The 21,746-nt window shown below is 42.9% G+C and overlaps 1 protein-coding gene across 1 annotated transcript; it reads right to left on the bottom strand.

The window, feature by feature from the left end:
- Positions 1-11,009: 11,009 nt before the first annotated feature.
- Positions 11,010-17,645, bottom strand: LOC141250889 (transcription factor Sp5-like). Its single transcript, XM_073670148.1, has 2 exons — positions 17,490-17,645; positions 11,010-12,526 (listed from the first exon to the last, which is right to left on the bottom strand). Exons 1-2 carry the CDS (start codon positions 17,541-17,543, stop codon positions 11,549-11,551), a joined length of 1,032 nt encoding a protein of 343 aa, XP_073526249.1. The 5' UTR covers positions 17,544-17,645; the 3' UTR covers positions 11,010-11,548.
- Between the last annotated feature and the right edge of the window lie 4,101 nt (positions 17,646-21,746).

Genomic DNA, 21,746 nt, shown 5'->3' with positions numbered 1-21,746 from the left:
TGTTACAGAAACATATCCTACAAGACATATCTGGTTGACTGGCCTGATATTGATGTGAATGGTCCCTGTTCCTCCTGCTCTTTCTCCTTTGCCACTACCTCATCCATCATTTATCACCTGAAGCTTTGTTTTAACGGGAGTCATAGAACTTGGATAGTAGCAGGAAAACATCCAGCAATCCTCGGAGGAGGTAGGATATGCGCCAAAACGCTGACCTCCTCAGGCCTAGCTGCTACTACATACATGCGCTTGCATTACAACAAAACAAAGCAGATGCTAACTTCTATCATCCTCATCATGCTCCTCACCTTGGCACTCTCAGCTCGCCTGATGGAGAAGCCAGGGCCCACCGGAGGAGTCTGATAGTCCGGTGGGCTCGGCCAATGCTGCCCTAAAGCAGGCCAGGCTAAGAAAAGTGTGGGAAAGGTTACCGGTACAAATAGGGGTGGCTGGGGACCGAGTATGGACACCCGGCCACCCCCTGGAGGCTGGGGAGCAAGTGGGGACACCCGGCCACCAGGCGGCTGGGGACTGAGTATGAATACCAGGCCTCCGACACAGCCATGGCGTGGTGGCCAGATTCCGCCTCCACATGCCTAAAAGGCCCAATTTAAAGTGCAAGCAAGCAAGCAGTATGGTATTGCAGCCTGGGGGTGGGTGGGTGGCAGGCTGCATACTTGCGCTTGCATTGCAAGGAATGGGAGAGGTACAATTGAACACTGCCCTGGGACAAGGACTTGAATGGGGATAGTTGCAAGTCTGCAACGACAGGTGCAAGGTGGGAGGCATCTTCGCATGTACCATGAACAGGGGTTTGGCATGCACACACTACAGCGGAATAGGCTCTCCTTCCCACTAAATGCACTGGGGAGGGCACAGGTAATGTTTTGGTATACGCGCTTAATCTTATGTATAAGGCACACCAGGACAAATAGGGGCGGCTGGGGACTGAGTATGGATACCTCGCTGCCGAAGCAGCCATGAGGTAGTGGCCAGCTTCGGCCTCCTCTAAACTAAAAGGCCCCATTTCAAGTGCAAGCTAGCAGTATGAATTGCAGTCTGGGGGTGGGTGGGTGGGTGGCTGGCTGCACACTTACACTTGCATTAAAAGAAAACATAGCAGATGCTAACTTCTGTCATCATCATCATGCTCCTCACCTTGGCACTCTCAACTCCACCGATGGAGAAGTCAGGGCCCACCGGAGGAGTCTGGTTCTCTGGTGGGCTCGTCCAATGCTGCCTAAAGCAGGCCGGGCTAAGAAAAGTGTGTGGGGGGATGTTCCAAGGAGAAATGGGGGCGGCTGGGGACCGTTTATGGACACCGGACTGCCCCCAGGCGGCTGGGGACCGTGTGGACACTCGGCCGCGGGGCGGCTGTGGACTGAGTATGGACACCCGGCCGCCGGGCGGCTGGGGACTGAGTATGGATTCCAGGCCGCCAACACAGCCATGACGTGGTGGCCAGATTCCGCCTCCACATGCCTAAAAGGCCCAATTTCAAGTTCAAGCAAGCAACCAGTATGGTATTGCAGCCTGGGGGTGGGTGGGTGGCAGGCTGCATACTTGCGCTTGTATTGCAAGGAATGGGGGAGGTACAATTGAACACTGCCCTGGGACTAGAACTTGCATGGGGATAGTTGCAAGTCTGCATCTTCTGATGCGGCAAGGATCACTTATGATGGGCACACTTTTAGACAGTGACCTGGGAGTCAGAGATGCTTCCAGGGGTCTTCCCCATGCTGTTCCCATGTCTTTTCAGCACTTTATGCATGTGTCACGCAGCACATGGCCAGATAAGGTTGTAAAATGTTAAAATGACATTTCCCGGTGAATGCATTTGTCATAGTTGAAAGCAATACAAAAGTGCAAAAACGCATAAAAAATGCTACTTGTGAACATAGCCGAAGGTGTGGAGGAGTATTTTTGTTTTTGGTCATTTATTTTAACTTATACACAAGTCTTTTCCCTGGAAAGGATGTTCCTTAACATATTTCACAGGAAAAAAGTTTCACTTTCGTTTTATTGTGAGCCTGTAAAAGTGGCTTAATACCTCTGACCACATTGTTGACAGCAGTGACCTGGGGGTCAGAAATGCTTCCTGGGGCGATCCCCATGCTGTCCCCATGTCATTTGAGCACTGTCACTATCGCTTTGGGCACTTGTTAGGCTTTTAAAAGACTGCCGGGGATGCCACCGCAAAAATGCTCGAGTCTCCCATAGACTAACATTGGGCTCGTTGCTCGGGTCGAGCACCCGAGTATCACGGTGAGCTCGGCCCGAGCTTCGAGCACCCAAGCATTTTAGTGCTCGCTCAACACTAATAATGATGAAAATGTCTACTTAAAATATTGTATGTAATATTGTATATTGTATGTAAAACTTTTATTCCATCCCCTCCATAAAATATCAGAACTTTAAAGTTACCAAGTGTCCGGAATTTCTTTTGAAACACGCTACTAAAATTATTATACCCTTGCTTCGAGCCATGTATTTACAAAGTCTGTCAAGGGCTTGAAAATTCTCTGAAGTTTGGCCTAGAGCAGGTGTAAACAACATTTTTTGGTCGAAAGGCCACAATGCCATACTGAATACCAAGGGCTACAAACAATTTACAGGAGTACTTATTTTATTATTATTAATATTTATTTATATAGCACCATTGATTCCATGGTGCTGTTCATGGAAAGGGGTTACATACAAAATACAGATATCACTTACAGTAACAAATAAACAATGATAGACTCGTACAAAAGGAAGAGGACCCTGCCCTTGCGGGCTTACATTCTAGAGGATAATAGGGAAAGAGACAGTAAGTGAGGGGGTTGCAGCAGCTCCGGTGTTGGTAAAGGCCCCGTCACACTAAGCGATGCTACAGCGATCCCGACAACGATACGACCTGTCACGGATCGTTGCTGCGTCGCTATGTGGTCGCTGGTGAGATGTCAAACAGTCAGATCTTCCCAACGACGCAGCAACGATGCGGCGACCCGTAACGATCTGTATAACGATGCACGCCTATGTGTTTCTGTGTCTGAGTCGTTAACAAGGTCGTTGGTAAGGTGTCAAACACACTGATGCATGCTACCCAGCGGGGCTTCAACGATCAAAGAAATGTCCAGACCATTCCGACACGACCAGCGATCTCACAGCAGGGGCCTGGTCGCTGCTAAGTGTCAAACGTAACGAGATCGCTGCGGAGGTCGCTGTTGTGTCACAAAACTTGTGACTCAGCAGCGATCTCGCTAGCGATCTCGCTTAGTGTGACGGGGGCTTAAGGCTGCAGATCCAGTGGTGTTGAGGAGGTAGCGGGGTCATGGCAGGCTGTAAGCTTTCTTGAAGAGATGGCTTTTCAGATTCTGTCTGAAGGATCTGAGTGTGATGGATAGTCGGACGTGTTGGGGCACAGAATTCCAGAGGATGGGGGATATTTGAGAGAAGTCTTGGAGGTGATTGGGTGAGGAACGAATAAGTGTGGAGGAGAGAAGGAGGTCTTGGGAGGACCGGAGATTACGTTAGGGAAAATATCGGGAGATTAGTTCAGAGATGTACAGAGGAGAAAGGTTATGGATGGCTTTGTAGGTCAGTGTTAGTAGTTTGAATTGTATGCTCCGGGGAAATGGAAGTCTGTTTACAGAGGGGGGAAGCGGATGAGTAACGAAGAGAGAGATGAATTAGTCAGGCGGCAGAGTTAAGAATGGACTAGAGAGGTGTGAGAGTGTTAGCAGGTAGGCCACAGAGGAGTATGTTGTAGTAGTCCAGGCGGGAGATGATGAGGGCATGCACGAGCATTTTAGTAGATTGAGGGCTGAGGAAAGGACAGATTCTGGAAATATTTTTGAGCTGGAGGCGACAGGAGGTGGAAAGAGCTTGGATGCGCGGTTTGAAGGCCAGGGCAGAGTCAAGGGTTACTCCGAGGCAGTGGATGTCCAGTAGAGGGGAAAGCGTGATGTTGTTTATTGTGATAGATAGATCAGGTAGGGAAGATATGTGAGATGGAGGAAAGATGATGAGTTCAGTTTTGTCCACATTGAGTTTGAGGAAGCGAGAGGAGAAGGAGAAGGATATGGCTGATAGGCACTCTGGGACTCTGGACAGCAGAGAGGTGATGTCTGGGCCAGAGAGGTAGATTGAGTGTCATCAGCGTATAGCTGATACAGGAAGCCATGTGATTTTATGAGTTGTCCCAGGCCAAGGGTATAGATGGAGAAGAGTAGGGGTCCTAGGACAGAGCCTTGAGGGACTCCAACATAGAGAGGGCGAGATGAGGAGGTAGTGTGGGAGTAGGAGATGCTAAATGCGTGGCTGGAAAGGTATGAGGAGATCCAGGATAGGACAAGGTCTTTGACACTGAAGAAAGAGAGGATCTGTAGTAGGAGGCAGTGGTCAACTGTGTCAAAGGCAGAGTACAGGTCTAGAAGGAGGAGTATAGAGAATAGTCTGTTAGCTTTGGCTGTAAGTAGGTCGTTAGTAATTTTGGTCAGGGCAGTTTCAGTGGAATGATGGGGACGGAAACCAGATTGTAGGTTGTTGAACAGCAAGTTAGATGAGAGATGGGAAGAAAGTTTAGTGTGAACATGTTGCTCAAGGAGTTTGGAAGCAAATAGGAGCAGTGATATGGGGCGATAGCTTGATATAGTGGTCGGGTCGAGGGATGGTTCTTTGAGGATAGGCGTTATTGTGGCATGTTTGAAAGCAGAAGGGAAGGTACCAGAGGTTAGTGATAGGTTGAAGAGGTGGGTTAGGGCTGGGATAAGTGGAGTGGTGAGGTTGGGGAGGAGGTGGGATGGGATGGGGTCGAGTGCACAAATGGTGCGGTGTGATTTGGAGAGGAGGTGAATAAGCGCTCCTTCAGTGATGTTGGAGAGGGGGCTTATAGTGGAGGGGCATTGATCTGGTATACAAAGGGGTTGTGGTGGTTGAACAATAAAGACTTTCCTTGTTTGGTCGATCTTATTTTTGACGTGTGTGGCAAAGTCCTCAGCAGAAATGAGGGGGGTTGGAGGGTGCAGTGGTGGGTGGAGGAGAGAGTAAAAAGTGTTGAATAACTGTTTAGGGTTGTAGGACAAGGAAGATACCAGGGTTATGAAGTAGGCCTGTTTAGCAGAGGTGAGGGCTGATTTGAAAGCGAGTGTTGCTTGTTTGAATGCAGTGAAGTCATCTTGCGAATATGTTTTCTTCCAATGCCACTCCGAAGCCCTGGACACTTGCCGAAGCTTTTTAGTAAGGTTATTGTGCCAGGGTTGTCTATTGATACATCGCACTCTGCCATGCACGAGAGGGGCGACCGCATCAATAGCTGATGCGAGAGTGGCATTGTAGAAGGCAGTGGCGCTGTCTGTGTCGTGGAGTGAAGATATGGATGCAAGTGGTAGAGTAGAGTCAGAGAGTGTGTGAGTGTCTAGATGTGTGAGGATTCTGCGGGGGTGTGCTAGATGCTGGACATGGGTGACAGGAGAGGAGGACAGGGATGAGAAAGTGAGTAGATGGTGGTGCTTATATGAATACATCACCAGAACCACCATCAGTACCTTAATAATACATAATCAGAACCAAGTTTTGAGTATTTGAGGAGGTCTGAAGATATTCTGCTAATTTTCAGCTCCACAAAAATAAGTGTGAACATACGTTAACTTGCACTGAGTTTTTGGAGCAGAAACTGAGCAGAATCTCGCCAAATCCTTCTCATAATCTCAAAACATTGCTATGTTAAAACTATCTTAGCATAGTCATGAAGCATATTTTGGATTGCTACATGTGTACAAGATCAAAATCACTGTCAGCACATGAATGCAGTACTAGAACCACCGTAAGTATATGAATGCAACGCCAGAACCACCGTCAACACATGATTGCAGCACAAGAACCACCTTCAGCAGATGAATGCTGGACCAGAACCACCATCAGCAGATGAATGCAGTGCCAGAACCACTGTCAGCAGATGAATGCAGCGTCAGAACCACTGTAAGCAGATGAATGCAGATCCACAATCACCATCAGCTCCTCTCTGAAGACTTCACTCTTCATCGTATTCAGCAGCACTTCCTGACACGGTGCTCTTAAAAATAAAAGTATCATTATACTGCTCCATAAATAAAAACTATCTCCCATGCTGTGCACTTCTCTAAAATACTCCCCCTACACTGTTTTTCTCCAAAACTTCCCCCATATACTGCCCCTCTGCAAAATATCCCATGCACAGTGCCCCTCTGCAAAACACCCCCTGCACAATACCCCTCTGCAAAGTATCTCTCCCACACTTCCTCTTTGAAAAAATATCCACCCAAACTGACCCTCTGAAAAATATCCCCTGCACACTGCCATTCTTCAAAATATCCCCCTCACAATGCCCCTCTGGAAAATACCCCCCAAAACCGTGCCTTAGCAAAATACCTCACTCTACAATATACCCCCCAACACACACATTGCCCCTCTGCAAAATATCCCCTACACTGCCACTCTGAATCAAGTACCCCCCATTGCCTCTAGCAAAACTGTGCCCCTGTAAGGAGATCGACATACTGCCGACGTTCATCAATGTTGTTATATGTTGTGATGTGATACTATATAATGTTTTACATTGCTATGTCATAGGCAGAACACAACTCTATCAACAGGTATTGAGTAGGCATGGATAGAGTTAAGAGTTGGGACTATCCCAGAGAGGGAGGTGCTGTGTAGCAAGATGAGAGAGGACTTACTGGTAGTGAGTCACACAGGGCCTAGCTTGCAGCTAGAGCAGACCTTTGGTCTGAGTATTCAGCAGAGCCGCATGAGTTGGGTGTCCCCAAAGTGAGTGGAGACCGAGGCAGTGGATAGCATGATTCTGAGCAGAGAAAGGAAAAACGATAGAAGGATAGAGTGATCTACTGGAGACGGGTCCTGGGACAGGGCGCCTAGCAGTACGGCCTTGAGTTTACAACTCAGAGAGGTAACAGGCCATGATGGAATAGGGAACGTGAGACGAAGAGAGTGCCCTGGCCATGATGGAATAGGGAACGTGAGACGAAGAGAGTGCCCTGGGTGAGAGTTTCAAGGCCGCGGGAGTTCCAAGGACGTAGAACCACTGGTTAAAGTACAGGACTCTTACTTGATGGACTGTAGTACAGTGCTGGTGAAGGCAAAGGAACCTAGGGATATAAGCAAGTAAGCCTGGAAGAGGTAGAATGATTGTGTGTGAAAATTCTCCATGTTGTAAAGGAAATGTTGGTGAAGTTATGCACCTGCTATGTATTATACATATTCCCCACCAAGTTATTGTTCAGTAAAAAACAGTTTATTGTTGACTGGTGGTTTCCCTCATTGAACTTTTCAACATCTAGTCCTGGCCAACCGAAGTCACCGGCATCATGCGACCTGCAAGGGTGTAACGCCCCCGTAGATGATGCCCACACACCCAGCCAGGACCCCCACCTTCATGTAGCATGCCAGGGCATGGAAGATGAACACTTCACCCACAGCTACTGCTCCACGTCACGTTACACCCCCTTTCACAATTGTCCCCCCATTATGTGCCCTCACAGTAAAATTAACTCCCTACAATGATTTGTATTTAATCTTTGGCTCCTTGATAAGAGTTCTTACTGTTTTCCGCGCCATCTCTGACCCTCTGCTGCGCTTTAGGTTGTGAGGTGCCGGCCGCAGTGTGATGACGTCAGCAGCGTACTGACCTCATCACGCAGCGGAATGTCGGGGCTGATAGGTGCTCCTCTGCCCCAGGCCCAGTGTTCAAATGGATACGTTTGAATACAGGATGGAAGGTGCGGCGTCTCCCGGACAACTACATGGGCTGCACAATATCCTTCGGTGGGCCGCATGCACCTGGTGTGCCTTATGTTATGCAGGCCTGGTCTAGAGGGAACCCTGCAGTAAAGAGCACACTGACAGTATTAAAAATCCCCTGGTCAAACTGTGGGCTGTGCAGAATAAGCAAATACATCCAATAATTGCTGCTTAATGGTTTACAGAAATAAGAGATAACTGAAGTCACTGTACTAGATACTTACAATGCTGAATAGTTCTAAACTGCATGTTCATGACTACTTTGTACAACTGTTATATTAAGACTCATCAGTTCTGTTTTACTCAGAAAAAAGAAACAATTATGAGTCGATATTTATCCCAGTCTTAGCCTATTTTTGTGTATAAAGCACCGAGTATCAAACTGTGCAAATTTTAAAGGGGTTGTTCGGCCTTAGTCACTATATGGGACTGCAGACTTGCGAGTATCCTCAGAGAGCAATGTGCGCTGAAGATACTATGATGCCGGCAGCGGGCGGTCATGTGACCTTAAGTATGCGATCTGCATAGTTCTGACCACATTCTGACTAGAAGTGTCCGTCCTCACTCAAAACACTTGCATTGAGCGAGGCCATGCACTTCTATTCGGCGCGTGACCACATGTATGCAAATCACATACTTTCGGTCACACGCCCGCCACTCATAGCACCAGCTTCAGAGATTCTCACTGCACAGAGTGCGCGGGATGTGAGGATTCACAAGTCCGCTGTCACATAGAGTCACTGCAGACTTGTAGCCTAAGGCCGGACAACCCCTTTAGCATCACATTGCTGCATAACTACAATTTTAGACAGGGGGAAGATTGAAGCTTCTGAAATTCAGTGAAAAATTTGGAATTGATTCTCCCAACATAACTCTTTCTTTTTTAGTACCAATCTCGTCAATTTTGGCGTAGACCCAGTATGACCACAACTTCTGAAACACCTATAGTTAAAAGGAACACCACAAAAATGCAGTCCAATCTGCAGGCACCATGTTATAAAGCATGGGGGGCTGAGCAGATTTATATATAGTTTTATGAGAAAATATTCAGTGTAACCTGTGTTTTAATCATTTAAACCTTTGCTCTTTCTGGGATTTTGGGTCCAGTCTGTGGTCCTATCTGTGAATGCCAGCTATTGCTATATGCAAACTGGACCAAATATCCAGCAAAGAACAGAAGTTTAAATTATTAATCCTTCATTTTTCCCATATGAAAGAGCAGAATAAATCCATTTGCTTCTCCATTACCTGCACTTTCATCTTCTCATTGGTCTGCCGCAGCCTTAAGCGTTATTAGTGGTTGTGTGCACACAACCCGACCAGGTGAGCCTCAATATGCAATTCCTTTAACATTGTTACCCAGATAAGACCCTATTTTGCACTTTGTGTCTTTCCAGTCTTTCTCTTCTTTGGATCTTTATCTAATTTTTTACGCTGTTTTTTTTGTCTCTTTTTGGTGTCATGCTTTAAATAAGGCTGCTTTGTTTTTGATACTTCCTGGTATTTGGCTTTGACAAAACTATATTGATATACTAAGGGGCAGATTACATGCATTTCCGCTGCGGAAATGCACTAATAACGCCTGTGTGTTTTTTATCTTTGGATTTTCAGCATCTAATGCAAGTCTATGTGGAAAATCAGCACATAAAACTAAGCGTACCCACAAGAGAAATTGACATGCTGCAGATTAGAAACAACGCACTGCAGGTGAGGTTACACTGAGTAAAATAAAAGCATTACGAGGTTTCTATACATCCCATCCACTTTGCTGGAACTGTAAGATACTGCGTTTTTAGCACAGCAAAAAAACAGAATGTCAAAAATGCACCTAAAGCTCATCGTGGGAACGTAGCCTTACTCATGGTTAAGTCCTCTTCACACGTCTGCTTAGAAAAAATGTACACGTGAGACTGCCCGTTTTTACTATCCGTGTGGTTTTCTGTTGGCTGTCCGTGTGTACCATCTGTGGGTACCATCTGTGGGTACCCTCCGAGTGCTTTCCGTTTGACACATACCAGAATAGAATGCAGAATAGAAATGACAGATTTTCAGATGTTAACAATGTGCATATATATAGATAGTAAGATATGGGGTAAATAGATGACAGATACATAGATATATAATACATAGATAAATAGATATCCGTGAGATATAGTGCCTGTGTAGCTTACTGAATTAACCTAATAAATAAATGACATGGGGTCCCCGCCATTTTTGCTAACCAGCAACAGTAAAGCAGACAGCTGTGAGCTGACATGAGGCTGGGAATGTCCATGGTTTTGGGTCCTTCCCACCCTAAAAGTATCAGCCTCCAGCCGCCCCAGAAGTGGAGCATCGCATGAGATGTTCCAATTCTGGCTCTTCGCCTTCACTCTTCCCGAATGCCCTGGTAAGTTGACAATCTTGGTAATGGGCCTTGGGGGTGATGACAGCTGACATCAAGCTCTAGCGTTAGTAATGGAGAGGTATATATCAGACACTCCCATTATTAATCCAGTAATAAAAAAAACACACAAAAAGTACTTAATTTAAATAAACACTAGGCGACACTTTCCCTGGTTTATCACTTTAGTAAAAAAAAACAAACAAACATGCAGGTCCTCAGTAGTCCACTGAATCCAACGTAGTCCAGCAAATGGAAACCTGAAAAGAACTTACACACAAAACAAAGAAATAAAACAGATACTTTCCCTCGTTCCCCACTTTATTAAAAATAAAGTTCCCACGCAGGTCCGACGTAGTCCACCGAATCCGACCTAGTCCAAGCAAATCCACCGAAGTCCATCGAATCCTCCATACAAAGTCTATGGAGCCTTGTTCTGAGGCTCCATAGTCTTTGCAAACAGCCACTGCAGAGTCACGCTGTGCTGTGAGAGACCCGGTGGCTCCGAACAGCGGTGACATCATTAATGTTACCGCTCATCAGAGTCGCCGGCTCGCAGAGAGGGCAGTGTGATGAGCGGTAATGTTACTGATATCATCCGTGTGCGTATTGTCATCCGTGCTACCGGAAAAAAATGGACATGTCTACGTGGGGGGTCACACGTAAACTCGGTCCATGTGAAAGCACGAAAATATGCTCAGCCCCATAGATTATAGTGGGTGTGCATGTGTACGTGTCTCCTGTACTTGTGAAAACGGACGCCACACGTATCGGAGACAGGGACTTGTGAATGGGGCCTTATACTGTTATAATTCTTAAGGAACAAAAAACAAGAAGCAAGCTCATGTGAAGAAAACATGTCATTTTTATTACAATTCTTGCAACACAGCAATTTTTTTTTTTTTACAAACTAATAAAAAGAAAGAGCACTACATGAAAATGAATGTAAACATAAAACACGGATTTCATTTTTAAATATCACATTTTAGCAGCAGATTCCAAACAGATGAAATAGAGCTTTAGTTTAGAACCAGAGGCATTCTTCATAGGGAGGAGGACACCTTTTTAGCATAGAAGAAAAAAAAGTCACTGTACATTTCTATTTTACAAGTTTATAAATAAGTATTCTAATACTTTTGTTATATAAATTGTTATTTCAGGCACGGAGTCCCCTTAATTTGCAGGCCACTTTGGTAAAAGAAGCATATTTATTATTATTTATTTTTAAGCATTAATGATTCCATGATGCTGTACATGTTGAATGCAATATGGAAATATACAACGTTATAAACTGTTATTGTGAAAAAGAAGGAATTATATTTTACCAAATAAAAATATTAGTAGTCGATATTCCGTCCCTTGTTTTATCAGCTCAATAAATATAATTTATTCCTTCTTAATACTGTCTACGGGAGAACCTGCCCACTTCCCCTTTTTATTTTGATGGGTTTTTGTATGTTTGGAAAGGTGGTCGCTCCTCATAAATCTTTTTCCACATTCTTGGCACCCAAAGCGCTTTTCTCCTGTGTGAGTCCTAATATGCCTCTGGAGCTCATCAGATCTTATGAAACTTTTACCACAGAAGACCCAGTTGCACACAAAAGGCCTTTCACCAGCATGCCAACGTAAATGGGCTTTTAGATGAGACGTCTTACCATATACCTTGCCACAACCTGGAAGATGACAAATATGAAGCTTCTTCTTGCCTGGTTCCTCGTTGCTTGGAGAGGCTTGACAGTTTGGGCACTTACATCTCCTGCAACGTCTGGTGTTGCTCAGTAATGTTTTAGAGGAGCTCTGAAGAAGTGCTGCAAGTTGAGGCTGGGGTCCAACGACTAATGAGTTTGTCAAGTGGAAGGAGTGAAGGTTATTTGGGGTTGTCTGCTGCAAACTCCACCAAGTTTGATCATCCATGTGTCCAGCTGGCATGTGTCTTTGGGTCATTGTAGGTGCATTTGGCATGAAAGTGGAGAAGTCCTGTGTCATAGTATTTGGGTCCTGGAAATGGTATGTGGGGTTGGTGGGAACTTGTGGTGCTAATACCTTTACAGGAGATAAATCAAATGAATAAACAGTTGGGTCAGCTGGAGGAGTCAATGGTAGTTCATGAGATCCTACTGCCTGCAAGTGACCAGTGTACTGCATTTTAGGTACACCAAAAGCCACAGTATGAGAACCCATTCCTGTATTTGGAGAAACCTCATTACTCCAGAGCTGAAACATAGTTGATGCAGGTCCAATAGAGTTGGGGGAGGATTGTAGGTAGTCCGAGGAACTAGATTGTGGTGCTATTATTGAAGCAGAGGCAAGCAGGTTCAGGAAGGGTGTAGGTCCTGTTTCTGTAGATGAATTAGGAGTCCTGTCCTAAAATAAACAAAGATAATGGTAAGTTTATGGGTTAATTTACAACTATACCAATTTGATACCAATACTTAGGATCTGCTCACACTACAATTACAGCTGTTATCAATGTTCACCCATGAAAATGATGTCTGGATCCTCCAAATGGAAAAGGTTACAATGCGTCTCTTTTGACATGCAACCTTTTTTTTTTCAGTAGAAGAAATAAAAAAAACTGTTTCTATTTTAGAAGTGTAAAATGAACAACTGATGTCTGAGAAAATAATACTAACATGATAAAGGCGTCACTGGCATGGTTAATGCAAATTTTGCTCAAAAATTTGCTACAAATATAATAATATACATACATGGAAGGATAACAGATTAGTGACTTGCTTAAAATGTCACTGCTGATTTTCAACACAGGCAAAATCTCCCAATCAATTAAATTATTGTGTAATGTATATCATATGACCAATCAGTATAGGAATTGCAAAAAACATCAGTTTCCTTGTTAGAAAGAAATGAGAGTAAGAGCAGCTGCAGACGGGCGTAAGAAAAATCATCCAAATTTCATCCAGTAAATGATTTTCTTCTGATTTTCATCAAATTTTCACCCATGTGCCATCTGTGTGTCCGTTTTTATATCCATGTGACATTCATGTGATTTCTGTTTGACATCCTTGTGCGATCCATTTTTATACATCTACATTATAAAGTGTACATGATAAAATATTTTCCTAGGTTTATAGTAGAAATGTATCCGTAAAAATCAGATGCCACTCGGATAATCCATGTAGGATCCTATTTTTTTTATGCACCCATAGACTTGAATGTGTGAGTCTCATCCGGGACTCGGAAGAAAGTAATGCTTTCTGTTTTTTTTTTTTACACCCGGACAGTCAGACCGAAAAAAAAATCATTCATCTGAACAGCCCTATTGAATAATTTGGGTCAGGGAGCTGTCTGTGAGCTATCCGATTAAAAAACGCATAGCACACATCCTAGTTATACGCTGATCTGCATGAGCCCTAAGTAAGAGATTACTATTGTTAGGGCACATTCACATGGAAAAATGTGGCTGATCTGTCACTGCAAAATCTGGGACAAAATCTGCAGTTGTTACATGCAGATTTGTTGCAGGTTTTGCTGCAGATCTGCAGCACTTTCATTCCTTGGGTATGTACAAACGTTGAGGATTTTTGACAGAAATTTCTGCACCCAAAACACGTCTTTTGATAGGATAACGCTGCAATAATACGCAGTTTTGACACTTTTTTTGCATACGTTTTGATGCGTCCCCCCCATGCATTTCAAAGGGTGAGAAATGCTGCAAAAATGCTTAAAGAGTGTGTGTAAACATTCAGTATTTACAGCAGAAAAATCTTCTGCAAATACTGGAGTGTTGACTCAAAAAACTGCATAAAATATATGTGATTTTTGGTGCGTTTTTTTCAAATTTATTTTAATTGTTGAATAACATTGCAAAAGGGTATGTGCAAATGTTCAGTATTTGCAGCAGAAAAATCTGCTGCAAATACCGACGTGTTGGCAAAATTTCTGTGTGTTTTTGCCACGTTGTTTTGCATGCATTTTCCCCCGTTCATTAGAATGGGTGAAAAATGGTGAAAAAATTGATATGCTGCAGATCTGAAACGGCTTGAAATCTGCTAAGAAAAAATAAGCAACGTGTGCATGAGATTTCAGAAATCTCATTCATTTAGCTGGAACTGTAAACTGCAGCGTTTTTTGGTGCAGAAATTGTGCACATAACCTAATCTATACAAAGAGTGAAATCTCCAGTGAAATGCCACAACATAAATTGTCATGCTGTGGATTGAAAAACGCACCACAGGTGACTTTCCGCAGTGGATTTCTTCCACAGCATTCAGATTGGATTTGGTAATATCGCATTCACTTCACTGCTACTATAATACTCTGCAAATTTTCAGCCTGGAAATCAGTCTGAAAATCAGCAGTGCATCCATCATGTGTGAACATACCCTTAGGGCTCTTTCACACTTCAGTATTTCCGGTAAGTGTGGTGACAGTTTCCACACGTACTGGAGACACTGACACACGCAGACCCATTCAAATGACTGGGTTTGCGCACATGTCAGTGTGTTTTCACGTGTCCGTGTGATCCACACATATACATGTCCATTTTTGCCGGCACACGGATCACACGGACCCATTCAAGTCAATGGGTCCGTGTAAACACGTATCGCACACGGATGTCATTTTGTGTGACACGTACTGGCACTTGGGAACAGCACTAACTGTACCGCTGATTCCCAAGTGCCGGGTGTTGAACGCTGCCCTCATCATAGTCCCCTGCTGGCGCTGCGATTGTATGTTTCCCCCTTACAAAATAACACTAATACTCACCTCTGATGCCGGTGCCTTTCCAGTGGTGTCAGAACTGTCTCTCCTGGTGATCACGTAATATTGTCACGTCATGTGAACCCTGTGATCACTCAGTGCCTGATTCACTCTACCCGCATTCAGACAAATCACAGCAGGCCTCACTATCTCCGGATGTAGGCGATTTGTCCGAAGACTGTGAGAGTGAAGTGACCGCTGATTGGCTGCAGGGTTCGCGGAACGTCACACTATTACGCAATCGGCGGGAGAGACAATGCAGACATAGCTGGAATGGCACCAACACTAGAGGTGGGTATAATCATTATTTTAAAAGGGGGAAAAATATGGATTGAGAAGGGGGGTTGTCCAAGTAGTGGACAACCCCTTTAACGGCTTTACAAGTGCAGTTTTAAAACACCTTGCAGCACCTGATATAAGTTTTTGGCTACATTCAATACATCCATGTCTATTTTTATAACCATGCAAAATAGACCATTTATCTCTTAAGTGTATTTTGCATCAGATTTTTTTCTCATCCATTGTTTAAAAAACTGAAACAGACTGTCTGAAAGTTCATTTATCTATTGACTCTTAAAGGGAATTTCTCAGTAGGATTAGCCCTCCTAAATTGTCTATATAGGCATGTAACTCATAGGACGCTGAATAAAATGACGCCTTGATATGTATGATCCGAAGTCTTACGCCTGAGAAATTCACATTTTTCTTACATGTAAATGACCTCTTCCAGACTATGGGCAGGACACTGATCTGAATGAGAATCTGCCTCCAAAGCTTATTATAAATAAAAGGGGAGTTACCAGTGTGAGACATGTAATGGTTACCAGTGTGAGACATGTAATGGTTACCAGTGTGATAGGTTACCAGTGTGATATGTAATGGCCGCTCCTGATCTCACTGCAGAGCTGTGTGTGATTATACCTGACACATCTGCTGGTTCCTCTCAGCTTCATCTTCCATCTCGCAGGCACACAGGGCTGCAATATTGTTGCAATCCAGCAGATCTCAAAGAGCTGCAAAAAATGTGTTTGTAATGAGACAAAGTTCAGTTCTACTGTTCTGTGTTGGTTACATTTCTAACACTGGTATCTCCCCTTTTTATTAAAAAAAAGTTCTGGAGGCAGATTCTCATGCAGATCAGTGTCTGGCCCATAGTTCTTAATGGCTAATTTACATATAAGAAAAACGTGTATTTCTCTGGAATAAGACATCGAATCACAGATATCAAGGTATCATTTTATTCAGCTTACTATTACCGACATGCCCATATAGACGGCTTAAAGGGGTTGATCCTACTAACAGATTCCCTTTAACAAAGGATCAGTTAAAAAATACGGATGGAACTCTGAAGTAGAAAGAATGTTTTCCGATTTTCATTTGTATTTAATGGATCTCCATTTGATTAATGGCCTAATCTGATCCGCAAAATGGATGAGAATAGGACGTGCTCTGAGCCTGAAGGATTGGACACACAAATCTTTTATTAAAACTGATGTGTGTATGGATCAATGAAACTCTGAGTTTGTGAGCAGTCTGTTTAAAAAATGGACAGCACACAGAAGATCACAATGCACATGAGACTGTAACCTTAAAGAGGTTTTAAGTTGATTTTAATCAATAGATCTTGGAATAATAATAATTTCCACAATTAGATGTGTTTAAATAAAATGTTCCTGTGCTGAGATAATCTTATAAATGTGCCCCTGCTGTGTAATGTGTAATGGCTGTGTCTTACATGGTCTGATCATACCACATCTCCTGGGCAGGAGAGGAAGCAAAAGAATATACAGACATAACAAAATTGGATCCCAGCTGCTGCTTTTTGTGAGGTAAAACATTTCCCTGCCTGTTTAAAAACATATTTTACCTCAAATAAAGAATCAGCTGTGATCCCGTGCTGTCCTGTCTGTATACTCTTTTGCTTCCTTCCCTGCCCAGGAGATGTAGTATGATCAGACCATGTTCCTGTATGGTCAGACACAGCCATTACATAGTGCACAGCAGGGGCACATTTATAAGATTATCTCAGCACAGGAACATTTTTTATCACATCCAACATGTGGAACTTATGAGCTATTAATTAAAATAAACTTGGGAAAATCCCTTTAAGTTTCTTATGAGTTCAGATGGGTTATTTAGTTACTCATATATCTAATTAATTACTTTTTTCTCGTCTTCTCTAATAAGTGTAAATTGTGTTAACCGAACACTTAATGCATTTCTACAGTGACTTACAGGACTATACAAAGGATATTCATTGAACTGTTTGTTACTAAACAGGTATCCCCAGTGCACAGCAGGAGTTTCAGAAAATCAATTGCTTTCCTGGTTCAAGAAGCATTTCCCCCTCCTGCCATGTTTTGGGAGAACCCTGCTCAGTGCCAGGTAAAAGAAAAGGCAGTAAAGCACAACCACATTGATTTTTTGCAAACTATATGTATAGTCTCTGATTCTGATCATGATTTACATTAGTTATTTTATGAATATATACAAAAGCAGTTTCAATATATCATTGTAAATAATGCATTGTTTGGATGGATGGGATATTGCGTGAAAATTCATGTTTTCAGAAAAGCATAAAAAGAAAATATAGGCTTTAACATACCTGTAAATAAGCTTGTAAGGTGTTCTCTCTGTGCAGAGCAAGCACAGTGGCCATGAGATTGATCCATGGTAGGTGATGGCTTCTCAGGATCAGATCATCCTCAGAGCAGCACAGATACTACTTCCCTCTCTCCTAACTCCTCTACACTGTTTGATCACCACTGTGCAAACTTTTTTTTTTTTTTTTTTTGACTGCCTTATCAGCCAATCAGGAGTGTGGTTTTGGATTGTCTTTGAAGTGAGGAAGCTAACCAATCATTAAAATAGATTGAACCATTTTCAAAGTAGGGTCTAGTTTATGCGCAGACCTCCTGCTGGGGGTTTCTGTTATGTATGCAGAAGGCTGGCTCTGCTCAGATCAAGATGTATATACTGGTTTTGTTAGGGATTTCTGTGATTTTTTTTTTTGTCATTTAATGTTTTTTTAAGGGGTCCAGCAGGTTTGTCACAATTAATTGAATGCACTGTAAAGAAAAAAACATAAAAGACATGCGATTACTGTACACAAGCCTGTTATACTGTCTAGCACTACTCCATGGCAGAGCAGAGGTTAAAAACTGCATCATTCGGCTGGCTAATAAGTGAGTTCTTAATCCCGATAACAATGGAGAGCACCAGTAAACATCTGTCTCCAATACCATCATACTGGACGTGTCAGTGCTGTAGCAAGGTACATTTTCTAATATATCAGATAAATAATCTAATATTCTTTGTATTTTTGGCTTCTCTAATAATCCCACACAAAGAATAATTATGATAATTATTTTTCACACTGTGTCCATACAGACATTCAGTTTATTAACCACATACATAATAGCAATAAGATTTTTTTCTTTCAACAAGTCTGATTACCTGTTGAAAGAAATTTGGCCTTGTGCCGGATATTTTCTTTGCCCTTTGGACCATAATTACAAAGGTTCTGGTTTATTTGGTAAGGTTCCTTTCACCTTTATGGCCACTTTTAACAGTATAGACAGCCTCATCCTATCTCATTCTCATTGACATTATTAGTTGTTTTCATTTAACTTAAACACTAGAAAAAGACGGACAGGACTGGCCTCATCTGAGGATTCCCTACCAAAGGAGAGGAGCCAAACACTGGAGATTGTTTCCTTTCTTTCTGTTTTATTGAATGCTCTGCTCAGTGGCACAATTCTGTGCTGTGTGTGCTTCTGCATAATGCCTTGCAGCCAGGGGCGGATTAATAGTAGCCAGGGACCCCGGGAAGTTTAGAAGGCGTTGGCCCCCACAGATACCGGATGTATTACGTGACATGTCACATGATCCCGTTTGATAGATCATGTTCTAGGTGATATGAGTAACGCGGTATAGCTATTGGGCTTAATTATGAAATGATACACAGCTATTTCAGTTATTATATACTGTATCAATTAAAATTTAACTTTTAATCAAAGACTTATAAACTAAGGTGCAAGTGCTCACAGACTGACATACACTCTATACTATACTATACTATATATATATACTATATACTATACTATAAAAGAGTGATCCACTCATACACTCCTTTTCTCCAGTTATCACACCCAATAACATCAGGTGTTCACATGACCTTTCACATGTATAAATGGTTACCCCACCTATACTCAATGCAGGAAAATTTACCCAGAAAGGTCCTGCTCAGATGCAATAATGGTCATACAACAAACAGCATCTAATGGTACACTTCAGTGACCATCTTATTTTAATACTAACTAGATAAGGATCAATGTAAAAGATATATTGAAAGATGCTTGTTGGATAGGAGAAAATATAAAGGTAACATATTTATTTACCCATAAAGCAGCAATTTATAGTATTAGTGTCTTCCCAAAATAAATAACTCTCTTTCATGGTTATCATACTTAAATTGTGCACATACACCAAGGGCCAGGGACAGGACTCGCTTAATTTCTAACCCTATACCACATATCCCCAGTTTAAATAGACTTGGGAAAGAGAAAGGGAATATAAATGGAATGATCTCACCCATAAATCTTAGAGACTTCTATTATTCATTCTCATTGAGGTGAGCATCATCATAATACGAACCACCCCGACGCGTTTCTTCAAATTGAGTCTTCAGGGGGAACAGAGGTTCAAAAGTTTCCATTCAGGGTCAAAAGTTTCCTTAGTTTGCGCTGCTACAGCACATGGGAAGGTCCCTCTTTTAAATATCACGCGCTGCACCTGGATTGGTTGCAGCCTGTCACATGCTGCCATTCCAAACCTATGCTAAAACCACTTCCTCCTCCGTGGAACGCTGCCTGACACGCATGCGTCACTTCGGGGGTGTGGCTATGACGCACCTCCGGGTTTTCTATGACGCACTTCCGGGTTTGCTTGGAACGCATATTCAATGCGTTCCAAAGAGTGCTTGTCACACCCAGGTGTGCGGCAATGGGCCCAAACAAAAGCGCTCAGGTCCATAGCCCTAGAAAAACCCCTATTGTCAGGGAGATAGGCAGTCTGAGACACAATCTTTTTTTTTAATGTTTGGATTTTCTGTTAAAAAGTTAATTTATTAGGGGTTATAAAATGGTTTAATGTTTTTTTATTTATTTTTTTAGAACTTTTTAGCTTAGTCACTGGGAGTTGCCATTTTTATTTGCTGGTGAAAGTCAGAGCACAACGCTTACACACAACAAATATGTTAGCTCCAGACCATAGGACACTTCAGTCGGTGTCTGACCCTATCCCCTATACTGTGGCTATAAACTATGGCTTGAACACCAGGAGGCATGTCCAGTTTACAGCTGGTGGAGCTTGGCATCATTTTATTGCAGCACAGTGTTGTGCACTGGCTTACAATTTCCTTCTGTCACCTGTAATGTCTATGATCTGAACAGAACTGTTAAGTCATTGCGGCTCTCAGATCACAGTAAGACCTGTGAGATGCAGGCAACGTGGCTGCAGTGGTGATTTCATCCAGTATTCATCACTGGATGAAGTCACCGCCACAGTCCTGGTGCCTGGACCTAAAGAGCACTCTCCAGTAATTACTGTGATCTGAGCAGAGCAGTCATATCATTGTGGCAGTGAGATCACAGTAATAACATGTGAGTGCTCATCATAGATCTTGCATGGAGCCCCAGACTGAGGAAGATTGACAGTCATCTTGTGTTTCTTCTATTTTCTAATAATTGTGCCAACAGTTGTTGCCTTCTCAGCTAGTGGCCTATTGTCCTGTAGCCCATCCCAGCCTTGTGCAGGTCTACAATTTTGTCCCTGGTGTCCTTAGACAGCTCTTTAGTCTTGGCCATGGTGGAGAGCTTGGAGTGTGATTGATTGAGTGTGTGGACAGGTGTCTTTTATACAGGTAACGGGTTCAAACTGGTGCAATTAATACTGGTTATGAGTGCAGAGTTGGAAGGCTTCTTAAGAAAAACGAACAGGTCTGTGAGAGCCAGAATTCTTGCTGGTTGGTAGGTGATCAAATACTTATTTCATGCAATAAAATGCTATTTAATTCTGTAAAAAACATACAATGTGATTTTTTTTAAAGATTCTGTCTCTCACAGGTGAAGTGTACCTATGATAAAAATTACAGACCTCTCCATTCTTTGTAGGTGGGAAAACTTGCAAAATTGGCAGTGTACCAAATACTTATTTTCCCTACTGTATCTAACCTTAACATGTGTGATACAGTCCTATGAGCCATGTACAGTATCTAATCCTATCATGTATGATGCTGCCTGCTGAACTGTGTAATTACTGTGATCTGAGCGCTGCAGCTGCACTGATATGATTGCACCCAAATCTCTGTAAAATCCAGTGAACAGTGCAGCATCACCTAACAAAATTGATACTGTTCACTGAGCCATGTATATAATGACACTGTCCACATCTTGGTATCACATTGCAGTCACCAACAAATTGGCGCTGCACTGTTATCCTAAACTTTATTCTCCCTTATCCTTTTCCAAATGCCAAGAAGGGGAGTGGAGTAGTGACGTCAGACGCATGGAGAAGATCTCGCCCACATTTAATGCAATCATAATGCGAGCTAGCATTAGCTTTTCATGGCAAATTTCAGCAGCTGCTCTCCCTAGTGTTTAAAATATCAAAACTTTTTAACCCCTTTACCCCCGAGGGTGGTTTGCACGTTAATGACTGGGCCAATTTTTACAATTCTGACCACTGTTACTTTATGAGGTAATAACTCTGGAACGCTTCAACGGATACGGCTGATTCTGAGAATGTTTTTTCGTGACATTTTGTACTTCATGATAGTGGTAACATTTCTTCAATATGACTT

The sequence above is a fragment of the Phyllobates terribilis genome, unplaced genomic scaffold (assembly GCF_046119375.1).
Source record: "Phyllobates terribilis strain yellow unplaced genomic scaffold, ASM4611937v1 Scaffold_2__4_contigs__length_985480577, whole genome shotgun sequence".
Lineage (NCBI taxonomy): Eukaryota > Metazoa > Chordata > Amphibia > Anura > Dendrobatidae > Phyllobates > Phyllobates terribilis.
The sequence above is the reverse complement of the archived record's forward strand: the minus strand, read 5'-3'. Positions and strand labels throughout refer to the sequence as shown.

What these genes read in the sequence shown, in the direction of transcription:
- LOC141250889 (XM_073670148.1), bottom strand. Translation starts at nt 17,543, where the DNA reads ATGGCCACTGTGCTTGCTCTGCACAGAGAGAACACCTTACAAGCTTAT. An exon ending in CCTTACAAGCTTATTTACAG is followed by an intron (nt 12,527 to 17,489) that starts GTATGTTAAAGC and finishes TGTTTATTTTAG; the next exon opens with GACAGGACTCCTAATTCATC.